The 17,517-nt window shown below is 43.0% G+C and overlaps 2 protein-coding genes across 2 annotated transcripts in view; one reads left to right on the plus strand and one right to left on the minus strand.

Annotated features, from left to right (window-relative positions):
- Positions 1-13,705, minus strand: part of ccdc146 (coiled-coil domain containing 146) — a gene marked incomplete at both ends in the record, with an annotated part of 40,995 nt that extends 27,290 nt beyond the window's left edge. Inside the window, 2 exons of the mRNA XM_079294876.1 lie at positions 12,100-12,296; positions 13,684-13,705. Coding sequence (XP_079151002.1) covers positions 12,100-12,296; positions 13,684-13,705 — 219 coding nt within the window. The remainder of the gene's footprint in view (positions 1-12,099; positions 12,297-13,683) is intronic.
- On the plus strand, positions 1,646-11,666 carry fgl2a (fibrinogen-like 2a). Its single transcript, XM_079294661.1, has 5 exons — positions 1,646-2,490; positions 3,160-3,364; positions 8,083-8,302; positions 9,704-9,874; positions 9,962-11,666. The coding sequence occupies exons 1-5, from the start codon at positions 1,876-1,878 to the stop codon at positions 10,275-10,277; spliced, it is 1,527 nt and encodes a 508-aa protein (XP_079150787.1). The 5' UTR covers positions 1,646-1,875; the 3' UTR covers positions 10,278-11,666.
- Positions 13,706-17,517: the final 3,812 nt, after the last annotated feature.

Consider the following 17,517-nt stretch of genomic DNA (forward strand, 5'->3'; position numbering starts at 1 on the left):
TTTTTCCCATTTGCCTTCATTAAATAACTAGAACCTATTCCAACACAGTGCAAAATGCAAGAGAATCATTCAGCAGAACAAAATAAAGAGCCGCCAGCAGTTTCAATTAATGATGATCCTTTGACAACCTGTGAGGCGAGCAGGAGAGGCTCATTTGCATCTAATTTCAGGGACATGTTGCAGGTGTACCTTCCTGCTTTTGGTTTGAAATAACTACTTGTATTTTCACATGATATTGGAGAGAGGCTGTCTAAATTAAGTCCACATTTTCCTGCCACAACATGGGAAAGTATTGAATCAGGAAATCACACTGTGACAAAACAAAGTGGATCCACCAAAGATACAATGTGTTGTAGGGCTTATTTTCCTTCTGAAGTACGATGTGTCCATCAGAGCACATCTTATCTGTATTGATTTAGCTCTCTTTGGAGTTAATTGTGCCATCTGCAGCTGTATTACGTAGGATAAAACAAGCATCGAATGAAGACAGAGTACCGGCAGGTGCTCAATAGTGTTGAATGGGATTCAGGCCAAACCGATTCTCTTTCTTAATTTGAAATATCATAAGCCTTGTAAACAGGCAGCAACCTCTTGGAGTCTGAAAAGTGAAGGCAATGCAGGCGTGTCTTAAACTTGGATTCTTTTTAAATGGTAATAAAGGGGCGACTCCTCTGCCTATTTCTCACATGATTCATTACCTCAGTTTATTTATGTCTCAATCGATAGTTTAAACTCTTCAATGCAGCGCGAGGTTCATTTAGTAAATGAATGTCCCATTTAGAGTCAAATAGACAATATGCTTTAGGGCGTGGCCACCTCGTGATTGACAGGTCGCCGCCACGGGGTTGTCTGGTTTGGGAGTCGTTTTAGAACTTTCACCGTTTTCACAGCGTGATTTCATGAAGTGTGTAGTTCATAAATCATGAGTAATTGTAACATTTTCGTGTCCCACCGTCACCGAGCTTCACCCTTTCCTGTCACTTTCTAGCTCAAAAATAATAAGACGGCAACGGCCAAAAACCAAGATGGCGACCAATCAAAACTTAAGGCTTCAAAATTGAGGCCAAAAACCAATGGGTGACGTCACAAAGACTTTGTTTAATTCTCATTATACCGTCTATGCAAATCCAGAAAAACAGGTTGTTTGTCGTAATTGAAACAAACCCTCTTCATCGCTGCTGTTGGCCATGGATTTGACATTATTTGTACCCACCTAACTTTGGAGAACTTTAAACAAGGCTTTAGAATCTGAACTGGGTCAGGAGACAAGGACTTTACTTTTGTGATGCAGACATACAAAGTTACAAAACAACATAGCGTTAAACATCTGTTGAGAGGATAGTTCCTGTGCACTGAGAGTCATTTTCGCTCTTCAGGGAAATGAGCAGACTCGAGAGTGAGGCGGGACGGCACCATGCACCGACTGCAGGCAAAGTACCGTCCCTCTCTCTCTCGACATCCCTCCCTGCCTCAAGTTCTTTCTCTCTCCCACACGCCACAATGCTGCTGATATGGTGTTTTGCATTACGCAATAGTACAGCCCCTCCCATCCTCTCCAACTCAGCACCCTCCCTCTCTCTCTCCCTCCCTCCCTCGTCCTGATATTAATGACACAGCTATCTGAGGCAGCAGCAGTTCCCCTGCACTCTCCCTCCCGCAGGCTGTGCTCATACTCACATACACTCTTTAACCAATAGGACACTGGACATACATTCACATACTCCACTTACAATCTGCAGCCGCAAGGCACAGACATACACCACAATACGCATTCAGACACTTTGAGTTCATATCGGAGGCAGTTGCAGACACTTTCACTTCACACACATTTATTTCTCCTTTTACAAATCTCAAACGGGGAAAAAAGAAGAAGAAATGAGGACAATTGTGCTTTGCGTTTGTGCCAGCCTCCTGCTTACAGCCACCTTGGTGCCGCGCATCAGCCAGGCAGCGGACTTGCCCATCAACTCACACCAGAGGCGGGACGCGAGAGAACCCTTTTCTTCAGGATCTGAAACTGGGACTCCCACCTCCTGCCCCATTAAACTGAGACCCTCGGGCCAGTGTGGGAGCTCCGGGGCCGGGGCAGAGGAGGGGGAGGACTGCCCTTACCAGCTCAGCCTGCCTCCCCTCACCATCCAGCTGCCCAAGCAGTTCAGGCTGCTGGAGAAGACGATGAAGGAGCTGCAGAGTCTGAAGGAGGTTGTCAACAAGCTGAAAAGCGGGTGCCAGGAGTGCCGCGGGGCACGGGGCAGTGGAGCTTTTGGAAATCAGCAAGCTGACCAGGGACAGACGCAGGTCCCCATTCGGAAGGATGCTGAGGGGGAAGTGAGACTGGACCTGGCAGGACAGGACGTGCAAGGTGGGTCCAGCCAAGAGGAGAGGGGAGATGGGATGGTCCCTGGAGCTACTGTGGACGTTGCTGGAGTGGGGCATGGTTCTATTTTTGGGAAAATTACACCGAGCCCGAGCAGTATGCAGGAGATGCAGGTAAGAGGCGCAGTTCAGTCTCACAAAAAAAAGAGACACTTTTGAAACACTTTTAATTGGAAAATGCAGCACTTCGTTATGATTTTTTTACACTAAATGCAAAGATGAAACCTCTGGGCATATCGACAGTATGTACATTCAGAAAATCTTTTGAAAATCAGTCGACAATATGTGCCATAAAAACAATATTTAGAGGTCTGCACAAACAATAGGGGCACTGCACCAATTTCTGTATTTCCATCAAAGGCCATGCAATTTCCCATAAGCCAGTGTCATTGTCAGCCTTGTGAAGGTTTTAGTGACATTGACCTTAAATAAACTACACTGGAGGAACAAAGTCACATAAATTTGCCCAGTCAAGTGTACCCAGCTGGAATGTAAACTGGCAAGATGTTAAAAGACCTGTGAAGTCCTACATGGCACCAATCCACCAGGGAAAATGTCTGGTCCTGTAAACAAGGGCTTCAGCGTTAGACGCCAGCCAAAACGGCCACGAGGTTCGTGGACTCTCGCAGACACTTTGGCAGACGGCCAGCCACCACGCAGACGTGCTTCTATTCTGAAATAAAAATTGGCTGGTAAAACAATGAAGGGGCTGGCGACTTGGGTAATCCACCTGCTTTGTATTCTGTGCACAGAAAATAATTTCCTTCCTCTGGCTCTTCCCAGGTGAAGCTGAATAGGATGTCAGCCAGCCTGCGCAACGCTAGGAACGAGATCTCGGCCGTGCAGGGGCGCCTCGAGGGGCTCAACCTGCTCAACATGGACAACGTGCAGGCTATGGTGGATAGGCGGGTGGAGAACATCAGCGGAGTGGTCAACAAACTCAGCTCCACGTGCACTACCCAGTGTGCCGTGCAGACCACCGCTCAGTGTAAGCCTGATCGAATTAAGATTACTTTGATTGTATCCTTTTTTTTTTGCTGTATTGAATCCATCTGAAAGGCCTCTCCATCTCCTCTGCTATTTACTACACATGTATTCTCTTTTGACCGAAACCCCCTCTCTGTGTTTTCTATTGTGTTATATTCCATCTTTCTGAGCTCTCTCTCTCTCTCTCTCTCTCTCTCTCTCTCTCTCTCTCTCTCTCTCTCTCTCTCTCTCTCTCTCTCTCTCTCTCTCTCTCTCTCTCTCTCTCTCTCTCTCTCTCTCTCTCTCTCTCTCTCTCTCTCTCTCTCTCTCTCTCTCTCTCTCTCTCTCTCTCTCTCTGGAAATGGGGAAATGAAAGCTTCCAGGCTGACGATGACATTGACAACTACACACGGTGGTTTGTTGCAAAACGCCCCCTCTATTACCGATACGAGCAAGATTACGTAAAAATCACGAGGAGAGCAATTTTCCATCAGCTTCACACTTTGCTAAGTGAGGGTCTGCAAAAAGCTTCACATGTCCACTACATTGCGATTACAGAGCCTCATTCGGCTAAGTGCAGCCATAACAAAAAATGACCACGGCAAAATAGCTCGAGGCTGAGGTCACACTGTACATGCCGTCAACGTGAGAATTCAAATGACCTCTTATGTAACAAATTCAAGTGCCTTGACATTCCGCTGCTCTCCATATGCAGAAGCTCAGAAAGGGGAGAGGGAGAAAGAGAGACAGATACTTGGCGCCTACGCTACTACGTAGTGTGAACATTTAAAAAAAAAAAGCCCAGTTTCAAGATTCAGTTCTGTAAAGAGGAAGGTCCAGATATTCATGGGAGTATCAATAGGGATTGCAAACTAGCCGAGCATACCGAACCCTCCGCTTTAGATTGATGTAAAAGCTTACTTGGATGAGGGCACAGTTGAAATGCAGGCCCCTTTTCAGACTGGAACGGAATAATATCCCAGTATTGCATGAGTGAATGTGAATGTGACACCATATTGGGGCTTTTATGTAGAAAACAGATGTGAGCTCATTCCTAAATAGATTAGCTGGGACAGTGGTGTGAAGGCAATCCCAGCTTTCTTTCTTCCCCCCCTAAACTTGCCACTTTCTCCTTCAAACTCTCCTTTAAAACTCTCTCTCTCTCCTCCCCTCATACATCCATCCTTAGTTTATGCGTCATCTCTCCTTCATCTCCGCTCTCTTTCACTTCTTCTCTTGTCTTAACTTTTTCCCCGTCTCCCTCTCTCTTTTAATCCCATTTACCGGTGCCTTACCCCTGCCTCTCGCTTCCTCTGGAGGTCATGCTCTTGAGTGCTCATTCCTGCATAAAACAACTCGCTCTAATGTGGGCGTCTTTCCCCGACATGCGTCACGGATGGCACGCAGGGTCAGTAACACTTGTCTTTGTACATCAATCTGTCACGTTGCACTCAAGAACCGGCAAGTTAGGAAATCGTGTCTGATGGGAGTCGAAAGTCAATCCAAACAAAAAAAAAAGCAGACATGAGACAGCTGTTGTTACCATGGAAATAAACTGTCTGTAATGATAAGACTTCTGCAGTTTCACAACATGAGTATAAACAGTTGCGGTAATTGCTGTTTTTACCCAAGTGATATGTCTTATCACATGAGTGACGATTGATATTAAATTAACACTTCGGATCTTTTAGAGAGGTTCCCCTCATGCTACTCACTCGTGTCATACACAATCCTATTTTATTTACAATGTGAAGTCTTGTTAATCCTAAAATTGCTACACCACAGATGGTTGATGGATATGTCCCTCTACAGTCCATGCCATGAACACTGAATGTCATAAGTGCTGAGTGAAGCAATTCATGGTTAAATGGTTTCCCTGCAACGTTGTGGATAAATCATCGTGGCATTGCTAGAGATTTGCACAAAATTTGCACAAAAAAAAATAAAATAAAAAAAATATTATGTGAGACAGATGTGTATTTTCAACCCAGATAGGAGTTGTAGCGATGGCGCCTTGGCAAGCAAATTTTAATAACCACTCACACAGGCATGGGGATTTATAAACCAGCCACACTGGTACGGCTCATTAGGCTACACTACACAGTTCAAAACAACATCTACACTCAGTGGCTTTAGAAAAAGGCATCTGAATACATTTTTCTAACTTTTTCATCCCAAACTTCTTTGTGCCGAGCTCAAAAATACAGCAGCTGATGAGGAGAGGAGCTGATAAAACACACCGGCATACATTACCCAGACATTTTAGGCCGATGCAGAATTGCAATTTCACCGTCGTGCAAGACTAACGGTCCGTTTGTGAAGATGCTTTAATCACTCACAGCTCACTGCTGTAAGCATTCATTTCCCCCCACTTTGCCCTGCTGCAAGCACTAATCTTCACTTTCACTCCTGTCAGATGTATAAAGGCCTTGAGGTGACTGGATGATAGCAATTCATGTTACTGTTCAGCTACATTCACTCAAAAACAAAGAATGGATGCCCCAGTCCGCTAACGCTGTCGGAAACTGCTTGTCTGCAATGTGATGACGCACAACTTCCTCGAAAGGAAGGGTGCTGCATTTTTTTGATGAGAAATTCTTTCTGTCAAAACAGACAGTCGTCAATTTAAGCTGCTTTTGCTGGGGAAAGATTATACTATCACTTTGGACACACATTTCCTTCCGGTACAGGTGCTAATCGTAGCCGACGACTGGTTGTCAGAGAGTATGGTTCCTTGTCAACAGAGTTGTCTTCCTCCCATGCCAATCATTTATCTGTGTGCAGTCAGCCAAAACAGGCAATGCGGTAGGGTTGGTCAGTTGTCAGCCTTTAAGATAGCAGGCTACCGCTGTTTGTGGACGTTGGTTAGCGAGCAAGAAAGCAGCCAAAGCATCTGCAAGTGGTTGATATTCAGAGTTATTTAGGGCAGGCAGTGAGCCAGAGGAAGTCAAATGATATGGCTCTCGTCTGCCGGAGATGTGAAGTGAAGGAACTACAGTCACTTCAAGGGAAGGAGACATTGAAAGAATTTACAAGACGGCACTTTGAATGCCGAGGGCAGACAGAGCAGTCAACGTGACAAGGACACGCTTTTTAACCTCACGCTCTCCATATGGAGTGATCTACCGTCTGCAGCCATTTTGCACACAACTTATTCTGAAGATTTAGAAGACGGCTGCAAAGTCAAAGCACCCGGAAATCTCAACGGTGCCTTTATTTTGTGCAACATATATACACACACATACCTTCTCCTTCAATCATGAGAGAAGAAAACCCCCAACTACCAAGAAATGTAGCTCATGCGCAAGTTCAGTCAGGAAGACATTCGCTTGTGATCGCTGTCTCTCCCCTCCTTGTGATGACTTTATCAGCTGATTGGGGGCGTGCACGGTTAAGCAACCAACCAGATTCGGCACACAGTTTCCGTAAGTGGTCGCCTCTTTGCTGGGGTCAGTTGTCATTTCAGCATTAAGCAGATGCGACCCGCCTCCACCCCAGTCGCCTCCAGTCAGCATCACAGTCAGGCTCCTGATTCATCATCAGATGGCAACAACTCCTTTTCACCACCACCACCACCAGTGTCTGGACTCCAGGGGGGATTCGGCCTATTGGACCTCTGTATCCCTACCCTCGGTGATAGTACTTCCGGATGGAGTCCAATCGCCACAGACTTTGCACTTTGCATATTTGAAGCTTGCATAATCAATCATTGTTCAATTATAAAACAAGTCTCTCCTGATTGAAGTAGCGTTAGTATTCACAAAACACTTCTCGGTCTTCTCTTCCCCTCCCTGTGCTTCAAGAAACCTGACGTCTGGCCCTCTGCAATCAGTAGCCCCCACTGCCTTTGCTCTATTATAATCTACCGAGCCACGAAACTGATTTAACAGTATGACAAAACTGTATCGGCAAAGGCATGCGTCAAACAAACTCAGCGGGGGGTCCACATGCTGCCTGCCCAATGTCAGGATGATTTAGACCCCCAGGTGCTGAACGTGCGGGGAGGGGGCAAGGCTCTCTAATCCAGTTTTACACTTTCCCACATTTCTGACAAATCAGTTCCTTTCAACTCCCAAATGCTAACTGACGGGAGCCTTTGGACCTCGGTTTTGGATGGGGTCAGGAGCAAGCGTTTGGGAAAATAAGTGGGCAGGTATAAAACTATGGGGGAAGAAATCTTTATAAAAGTCGTGGCGCTGTATGGACTGGGCCTGTGGTGCGGCACAGGGGAAGGTCACCGACTTTTATCCTTCAACAGTGGCCCTTGGTCTTTCGTTTACTTTCTTTGATGTTGGAGTCCTGCTTGTGATTTCCAGAAAGGGGAACATCATGTTGAGAGGCAAAGGATAGGTTCGGGTGCTCTGCTTATGAAAGATAGGAGACTATACTCTGTTTTATGCTTGATGACTTGTTGAACTTCAGTTTGATCCACACGTGGAACAGGGAATAATCTGCCAACACGTCGGTTAAAGAACATGCTGAACTGTTTTGTGTTTCAATGCACTGCCCCGGAAATGTATGCAGGAATGAGAACTCTGTTTAAAGCTGGATTTCCTGCTAATTTATCACATTTTCTCTCCCTTTCTTCAGTCTTCGTCAGCCTCAGGGGCCGTTGCTAGTACTGTCTCATGGCCGGGCAGAGACAAATGCCAGAGCAATGTGGAAAGAATATTTAATAATATCCCATTAAAACAGCCATTTTCTTCTCTACCCCCTCACTCTGCCTGTATCTCCAAGCAGTCATCTTAGCCCCTCGGGATTGCTCAGACTACAATGTGATGGAGGCGAGGAAGAACGGCGTGTATCGGGTGACCCCTGATCCCCGCAACGGCACATTTGAGGTCTTCTGTGACATGGAGTCTTTTGGAGGCGGATGGACCGTGATACAGCAACGGCTCGATGGGTCCGTCAGCTTCAACCGCACCTGGGCCGAGTATAAGAAGGGCTTCGGGAACGTAAGGTAATGGGGCTTGTGTAGCATTCCTAGGCTCCTCTCAAAAGATGTCTTAGGATGGGGGGGAAAACACTTGTTAGAAACTTAAATGTGTAAAATCTCAAATGTTGCTTCAAAGCTTGAAAAGACAACCATATCAAACAGGTATTTGTTTTAGGTCTTATTCTTTATGAAAAACCGTGAGGGGGGTTGTAAGTATTTTACAAACTTTAGTGGAAAAAGCTGAATTTCATTCTATTTGCAGAAACAACATGAGGCTTAAATACCACATTCAGTATGTAGAAGATGGTGGAGTTCAGATAGACCACAAAAAGGTTATATTGCAGGGTAGTTGATGTGAGGAACTGGAAAACTGTAAGTCTGATAAAATGTAATGGTCATATTTTTATTTGTTTCTTGTAAATCTCCATAACTTATGCGAGTGAATTACAAAATCACCTTTAACAAAAAAAAAAAGAAACCCATGGCAAACCACAAACCCCCCAAAACAACTTTGAACTCAAGAAACTCATCAACTACACTCCACCGCTTCACAGCAAGCTGCACCTGCTCCCCCACAACTGTGGGCCAGAAACTGCTCTTTTATCAACTTCTCAGCCTCACCTAACTGGAACATACCATCTGCTCAGGTCACCATGGGGGTGAACTAGACCGATACACATCTTTTAAACAATACACAAAGCATTAATTCAAGATTCCTCTCTTACTGGAGACAAGCAGAATCCATATTTAGGACCTAAGCACACTCATCAGTGCACCAACTTTAACATAATGTCATTTGTTACAAAATAGTTTTACCCTTCCTCCCCGGTGCCTATCACTCAGTGCTGGGAGGACCTAACTATGCACACCTGTTCCCTCTATCACAGATTTGTTCTCACGAGCCGTGATTGTTCACCACCTTATTTCACCATCGCTCAAAACAACTAAATGAATAGAAGTTTAAACCTTAGAACTTTCTTGACAGATAATAAACTTGTTGACGAAAGTAAATGATTGAAGTTTAAAAATTGAACAAAACAAAAATATGTTTAAGAGAAAATGGAGGGAAGCAGCTTTTTCATATTTGACTATATTTTGTTTTAACGCAGTGCCTCTACTATAACTGGATTCAAATTTCAGCAAATTTTCTCGATTCCTCTCTGTACTCCTGTCGGAATAACCAATAGTTACCTCTTGATATTCATGCCCACAGATATATCGTAACCTCCCACTGAAAGAACAATGTCTCCTCCCATCCTTCTTTTACTGACACATCACTCTCCCCTTGCATCTCCTCCTCCCCTCTGGGGATACATTTAATTCAGATGTACTGTAACCACTTTCTCATCAAGTATACAAGCATGTGAGCCTGTAAATAGTTTGTCCTATATCTCCTCCTTCCTCTACCTTTCCCCTCTGCTGTAGAAGTGAGTTCTGGCTGGGCAACGACCATATCCACTTGATGACGAAAGCGAAAGACATGGTCCTCCGCATCGAGCTGGAGGACTTTGAGGGTGTCCGGGAGTATGCAAAGTACGACCAGTTCTATGTGGCCAATGAATACCTTCGCTACAAGCTGTCGATCAGTGGATACAGGTACAATATCAGATTCTGTGTGTGATTAAGTATTCATAAGTACTACATTATATGTATATATCGAAATATATCCATGTGTCATTGTAGTGGGACAGCTGGGAACGCCATCATTTTCAACAAGCACTTCAACCATGACCAGAAGTTTTTCTCCACGCCCGACCGCGACAACGACATTTATCCCTCCGGAAACTGCGGCGCCTACTACAGCTCCGGCTGGTGGTTCGCTGCCTGCATGTCCGCCAACCTCAACGGGAAGTACTATCACAAGAGGTACAAGGGAGTCCGGAACGGGATCTTCTGGGGAACATGGCACAACATGTCGACAGAGTACTACCCTACTAACTACAGGCAGGCCTTCAAAACGGTCAAGATGATGATGCGGCCCAAGAACTACGCTCCTTAGGAGGACGGCTAAATATTTAATGTAGTCAGACCAACAGATAGATGGACGAACACAGAAAATGGACGAACAAGTAGAAACTCAGACACTCATACACATGAGCATAGTCAAGCATTTGCACACATTTACACATGCATACGACGAGTACACCGGAAAAGCAACTTTAAGCCCTTTAGACCGTTTGAATGCAGGAACAACAATAATTGAGAAAAAAATGTAACTGTGCCATTACTTTTTCCCACTGCAGTGAGTGTGGCCTTCAAAATGTTGGATTCAAATGATGATAATAAAGGACAATGGACTATGAATGATGATGGACTCATAAAAAAAAATAAGCAAAGGCCAGCCTTCTGCAGGGGGCCATAATATTATATGGAGGGTTACCGTGAAAGATTTTTCACCGTTTCTCAGACATTTTTTCCACTTTGTGTCCTGCTGCCTCCTGCTATAAACCCAGCAGCGGCACAGCACAGCACACAGTAGTAGTAAAAACTAATGAGCTGTCATTTTCTCCGCTCTAAATGGTTTAATAATTAACAGCAGCCACTCAAGTGAGGGATATGAGAGCTGTGAGTTTTGAGTGGCTCTGAAATCCATTGTAAACGACTTCATGCCGGGGTCAGAGTCAAACCGTTCAAAAACCTTTTTAAAAATAACTACAGCAAGTGATATACTACACACTTTGGGCAGCAGTGCACTTAATGGCTTCTGTGTCATTTGTTTAATGACACTGGGACACTTTTTTAATGTACTGTCATCCTGTACAGTATAAAACATCCCCCGTATGAATATGCAGCCTGAGATCCAATTTCCATTGGATCATTTCCGAGTACATTCTGCATTATTGATGCTCAAGTAAATTCTTCGCGACAGCAGCCGCGGAGCACGATCACTGCTGCAAGAAAAAACGTTCCAATTGTATTTCCACCGTTATCTCTAGCGGCACTGAACTACTGCTCATCTCTGGATGTCGCACACCAGTTTTCACATGGAGAAAAAAAAAAAAAAAAAAAACATCCCTGAATCACCACTTGTACAATACTGCCGCCTAATGTTAGAAAACTGGATAGCATCATTTAATCCATTCTATACACATGCGCACACACACTCTGAATGGGAAGGATGGGGAGAGAAATGTTTCACTTTAAGGATGTGTACAGTATTTATTTTATTTTGTGAGGTATGATAGCTTTTATACAATACAAGGTCTAATTTGTTGACATTTGGGCAATGATAAAGTGTGCATTATTGTGACCATTTATAGTAATTATGTGTGTATTTGGCGCTTTGTGTGTACAATATTGATCTTTTCTATCATTCATATTCAACTGTCATGCCAAAAGATATGCACTTTTTATTCAAAAAAAAAATAATAATAAAGTTCTATCTACATGGCTGTGTACATTGCAGTGTTTGTTGAAATCGTATCCATGCCCGCTCATCTTTATGCAAGCATCTCAATGAATGTATAAGAAAATGCATACGCGTTTAACATGAGTATCCATGAGAAGAAATCCCAGAAGTGTGGGCTTCTTTGACGGCTGTAAACATTGAGGGATGAGGCCCATAATAAATGGGTTAGTGAGGCGCTGAAGTATTGTGCTCCTCCACATGATGATCTCAAGTTCAGAGTATTCACTTTTGTTTAAACATTAAACATTGTAAGAGTACCAAGTGATATTCCACGCATCAATTTAGCTGGAAAATAAAATGATTGGGGATTTTTTTCTTTTTTATTTTGAGTAAATACTGCAACTGTCAAACGTGACGTCTGTCTTTTCTAGCACAAGAAATGTGATCATTTATCGACATGCATGAGTCTTACCTCATCCAGGCACTGGAAAGCAGGGCTCGCAGTCACATCAGTACTAGCAGAGGGCTGCTCCTCTGGGAGTGCAGCATCAGGGGCAAGGGCCACGAGAGGGTTGTCCTCCATTCCCCTCTCCTCCTCCTCTTGTTCTTCCACCTCCACTTCTCCTCTGTTGGGATCGCTGCTGTCCTGCTGCTCATTAAATAGACTCACTAATTCAAAACACAGAGAGAGATAGAGTCGATCAACGTACACATAGAGAGGTAGATGATTGGAGGAAGCTGGACAGCAAGGGGAGAGAGAGCAATCTAATTATAATAGGATACTAAACAAACATCAGCAATACACTGTGCATGATGGATATCTTGCAATATCTCTGTAATTTCCTGAGAGGTGAAGAAGGCTACTGCAAATAATCAGTGGAGGGGTCACAAGGTAATTTGATGCAAAAGGTGCTGTAGCTCAACTGCCTGGAAATACTAGCAAACCGGAAATACTAGCAAGTATGGTACGTTCGAGTATACAGTAAGTACATTTAAATTGGATTTTTGTCTTTTTTGTATAAACGACACAGAGTACATAATAATAACTATATGACGATAAATTACAGGCAGAGTAAACAGGGGTATCACTTAAATAAATAAGTGTTACATTTTGGCTTTTATTGCGAATGATTCGAGTTGGAAACCTGTTTCCGGGAGATATTAGAATTAAGACACGTTTTTGTGATTGTAAACAAACCCATTTTGGGTCATTTTAACAATAAAAAAGTAGACAAATGTGTTGTTTGTTATATTACATGCGGTATGCAATGTCATTCGACCGACAGACAGCCATACTTGCATTACTTTCACACATTTTAAAACCCTGATCGTGATTTTCTCTCGCGTTTTAATGAAAAAAATAGTACATGTAAAATTGTGAAATGTGTGCACATACCGTGAGCTCAAAACTGTACGCGCTAGTTTACGACTTTTATTTGCAAGTAACGTCACTGTGTTTGTGTCGGTGTTCGTCGAAAACAAACAAATAAAAGATTTACGCAAAAGTCTTACTTTGGAATGTCTTGAATCCTCGCGCACGTCTTCACGTCCCTTATTTATTATGAAACGTCAAGACCAAACATACGCATTGCATAACGTTACAGCACGCAGTTCATGTTTGCAAAACTCAATCACGCATTTCTTTCCGGCTGAATGGTTTGTTGTGGTTATCTTAGCAACAAAGTCAGACGTCCCTAATAATGTCCGGTGAAGTCCCTTCTTTTCACATTGATTCTTTTTAAACAAGCACTATTTAGCTTTTGTTCCTTAAAGTTACTTGTCAATAATATACAAATATGTAAAAGTTTAAAACAACCCAAACGATCCCAAACCTTATCTCTACACCTGCAGTGACTGTCCAGCAGATGGCGGGAAACAGTAACTGTGTGCGTCCTGCTTTGCCACCAGAGACCAGCATCAAAGGTCAGCTGACAGTGAGCACTCTGAATGGAAGCACTACGATTAAAGTGGATTCAACTGACCTGAATCCAAGGTGAAAGGGATGGTGATGATGCAATACTGCTGTTCCCCTGTTAGCTCCTTTCCCACAGTGCACCCTGGGAGCTGGCACAACCCATTACTCACTCCCTGCAACAGCTGCAGGGATGTGTTATCTCGACAATGTGTGTGTGCACTGCCCAATATGTGTGTGTGTGTGTGTACTGTATGTATGAAAGCAAGAAGCACCTTCTCCTTAATATCGTGGTCAGCCTTGAATCTCTGTTGGTGATGAATTGTGGGAGACTGCTCTAGACTGTGTTTTCTATATATGTTCCGGATTTACCTTGGATTTACTGGCTGGTGCACAAATGACCTTCCTCTTCAAAGGCTGTTTTCAGTCTTACTTATTCTGTGTCGACAACAGTTCAGAAAACCATTTTGCTGAGCATTTGGTATACAGAGTGCACTTACAATGAGGGAGAGTGGATTATTGTGTGCAGGAATAAAGGCATGCAAATGAATATGCACAATCTTTTACAACACATGCATGTGGGAAAAGCCCTGGTTGGTTGAGTATTGATGTTTGCATGAACACGTGATCTTGCTGAGTTCAACTGACATCATTACAGTCATGCCTTTCACTATTGTGCAACTTCAATTCCCCTTAACCTGGACCAATACTGATGGTACACTCCGATGCAACTTGGTTGTTTTGGCAGACGAGGCATGCAATTTCTTTGTGCACAAAGTCAACGACGGACTAACACACCAATAATGGATTTTCTAGTGATTGTAAATGAGTTTGACACATTCTTGGCACATTTTGTTTTTTTTAATGTAGGACACAAACTCCATCTGCTGTTTTTCCATTTGGAGCCAGTATGAATGAAGGGAGGAAAAAAAGGAGTGCCATCCTCCTCGTACATGTAAGAATTACTTAAAAAAAACCCTGACACTCTCATTAAACCTGTTAATTATGTAGACATTATATTACCGCCCCTTGTTAAAGCCAAACAAATCACCAAGGCCTTTCGGTTGAATATTTTTTTGCGGAGGTTTCCAAAATGAACATTGAATCCTCTCCAAAAGTCTGTACATGATAACTTCATTTACATAAACTGTACGATTCTATAATCCCTTAAATACATATTTTCTGATGTTGCTTTACCTTTTCACCTCAGTTAAACTTATTAAATCAGCTGACTATGTTTTATAAAACTCTGTTTCACCATGTCAACCAAAATTCCTGACTTGAGATTCATGAGTTCGCATTAGTTGCAGTGCTGTGAAGTTTAACGATCTCCAGCAGATGTTGATGATGCATGAATCAGTCACCAGGGGCAGTTAGCAGGGCTGAGGACTGGGATAATAGATAGGTGGGTGCATGTGTATGTGCATGTAATGGCATGGCTTTTGGCAGTCTGTTGGGTATTCATGCCCCCCTTATGATGAATCATAACAACTAGGGGATCCTTTGTCTTGGTATCTGGCTCCACCATCAGATCAAATGTTCAATTTTTCCAATCCTTGGATTCATGAGTAAATACCTGCAAAACTGAATCACCATAAGCCTCAGGTTTACTTTGTGTTTTTTGCCACATTCGCATGCTAGCATGATCATTGATGTAACATTAGCATGCCGGCATTAGCATTTATGTCAAAGTATGGCTGTAGCTATGGTATAAGTACAGTACAGCCTCACAGAGCCACTAGCTGTAGACCCTGAGTCTTGTCCTTAAACATGAAGCAGATTTTTATCCAAACAGTAGATCTGCTGCCACTCTTATTTTGTGAACTCAGAGAGTAGGTCGAGAACCACAGCAACCATGGGTGTTACATTGTGTGAGTGCACGTCCAACATGTGTTTGTTTGCTTGCTAGCCCGTGCACAAACCAGGCCTTTGGAAAAAAGTTTGCTGCTATATTGGAGTCATCAGAAATGCAAATGGTGGTTGGGGGTACGTTTTTACAACCCCCACCACCTCCAGGTTCCTCTCTTTTATGTGTGGTTGATGGTTGGGATTTTACCATTTTCAATTTCTTAATTAACCCCCCCCACACACACAAACACACAATGTGCAGTGTTCTTTTTCCAACGTCTCTTGTCAAAGACTTTGTCCTTCAGACAAGGCGTCTGGAGGGAGTTTATAAACAGATGTTTAAAGTCTCTTAAAACCTTGAAACCAGCTTTTTATTGAAGCCCGGTCTGAATCTTCTGTGCACTTTAAAAATACTATTTGCGTCTTTGAGAACGCTTTCCCTTATTATTCGAAGGCACAGTAGAAAACAAGTCATTGTGTTTAAGAATGATGAACTAAAGCCATATGTGTGAGCAGCAAATGTCAGGATCTTGACTCATTTGGAAGAAATCCTAAACTTTGAAGAGACTTTAAATCTTCAATTACTTCAAGCTTGAACCCAATGAATTACGTGAACACAATACAACGTGTTGAATTGTAATATATCAGATTCGACTGTCGTAAATAATGCGATTCTTTTGTTGTGTCGCTCTTCGCCGTGTCATGGAGGACTTTCATTCTTGTTGTTATGATGTGTATGAACTCATTGTTTTTCCTAATATCAAACAGATAATCATTTTCACTGTATAATACTGGATTATGTGATACAATATGCCGTGCAGGATATACTGGATCCTTACTGTGGTTTTGTTTAATTTCATTTACAACTGGATAGACGGCTTCGTTTGCTTTGATAGGACGGTATTCCTGTCAGCACCACTCGAGCAACACCTGGTCTGGATATAGTTTAAGTGTGTGTGTGTGTGTGTGTGTGTGTGTGTGTGTGTGTGTGTGTGTGTGTGTGTGTGTGTGTGTGTGTGTGTGTGTGTGTGTGAACATGTGTGTATGCAGGGGCAAATTCTTTGGACGTTAGATTTCTGAAGCCTTTGATTGTTGAGATTTGCCAGTGCAGATAAAGTAATGTTTTCATACTATTCCTCGTTCAGAAAGTCAGGAAGAAAATATGTTCATTTTATGGCATTTCATGGCCAGTTTTATGGTATTCCTGCAGTTCCAAACAAAGAAGTAGAAGGTTTAACAGACAATGGAGCTCAAGAAGTATACGTTCCTGATATATTTTAAACAATGATGAAGTTGTCTTGAAACAAATTGACCTTGCTGTCACATGGTCACAGACTGATCTTCTCCATGTTATCAGTCTTAGTCAGTGTATTGGCCCCTATATGAGAACCAAACCATTTAAAAAGCCTCTTCTCCTCCTTTTGCCTTTCATTTGGTCTCTCTCTTCATTTCACAAAGCCAGATTCTGTTCATCACAAGGCCTGATATACTTCGAATGGAAGTATACATGTCGTGCCGCTCATGTAACAAGTATAATCATCTGTGCTTGAGCCCATACATGCACCAGGCTGCTGTCTAATAAAATGAAACAAATTGCCAGCTGCTGCACGTCGTATACGCTGAGAGGAAGTGGATGCTTACTTCTGTTTTTTGACCTACAGTTAGTTTTTATGATGTACTTTCAGCCTAAGAGCCACTTTACTGTTACACTGAGAACTAGATTGTTCTTATTTTCTTCGGTATTGTTGCGTTTTGGTTCCCATTGTGTCCACTGAATGGATGCTTCTGCTTCCAAACAAATTCGAGTTTATCCTGACTTTTGACACTTGAAACAATGATTTTATTTATAGTCAGCGTACATAAATCCTAATATCCTGGAGACAATCGCTTAAAAAATCCTGTAAAAGATAATTGCAAATCATTTGGGAAGTCTAAGCTCCATGCTAAATGAAGTGCTGAATCAATTTAAGGTAATGCTGTTCACTTCATGCCAAGTCAAATTATAGTTTCCTGGAACCCACTGAATCACTGTCTTTGTTCACATGGATGCCGTTGGATTGTAACCAGTTGAACAAAGTAGAGCCATGAGTGGCAAAGAAAGGTTATCCTACTGCACCGCAGCAAAAGCAA

This window comes from Melanostigma gelatinosum (assembly GCF_949748355.1).
Source record: "Melanostigma gelatinosum genome assembly, chromosome: 22".
Lineage (NCBI taxonomy): Eukaryota > Metazoa > Chordata > Actinopteri > Perciformes > Zoarcidae > Melanostigma > Melanostigma gelatinosum.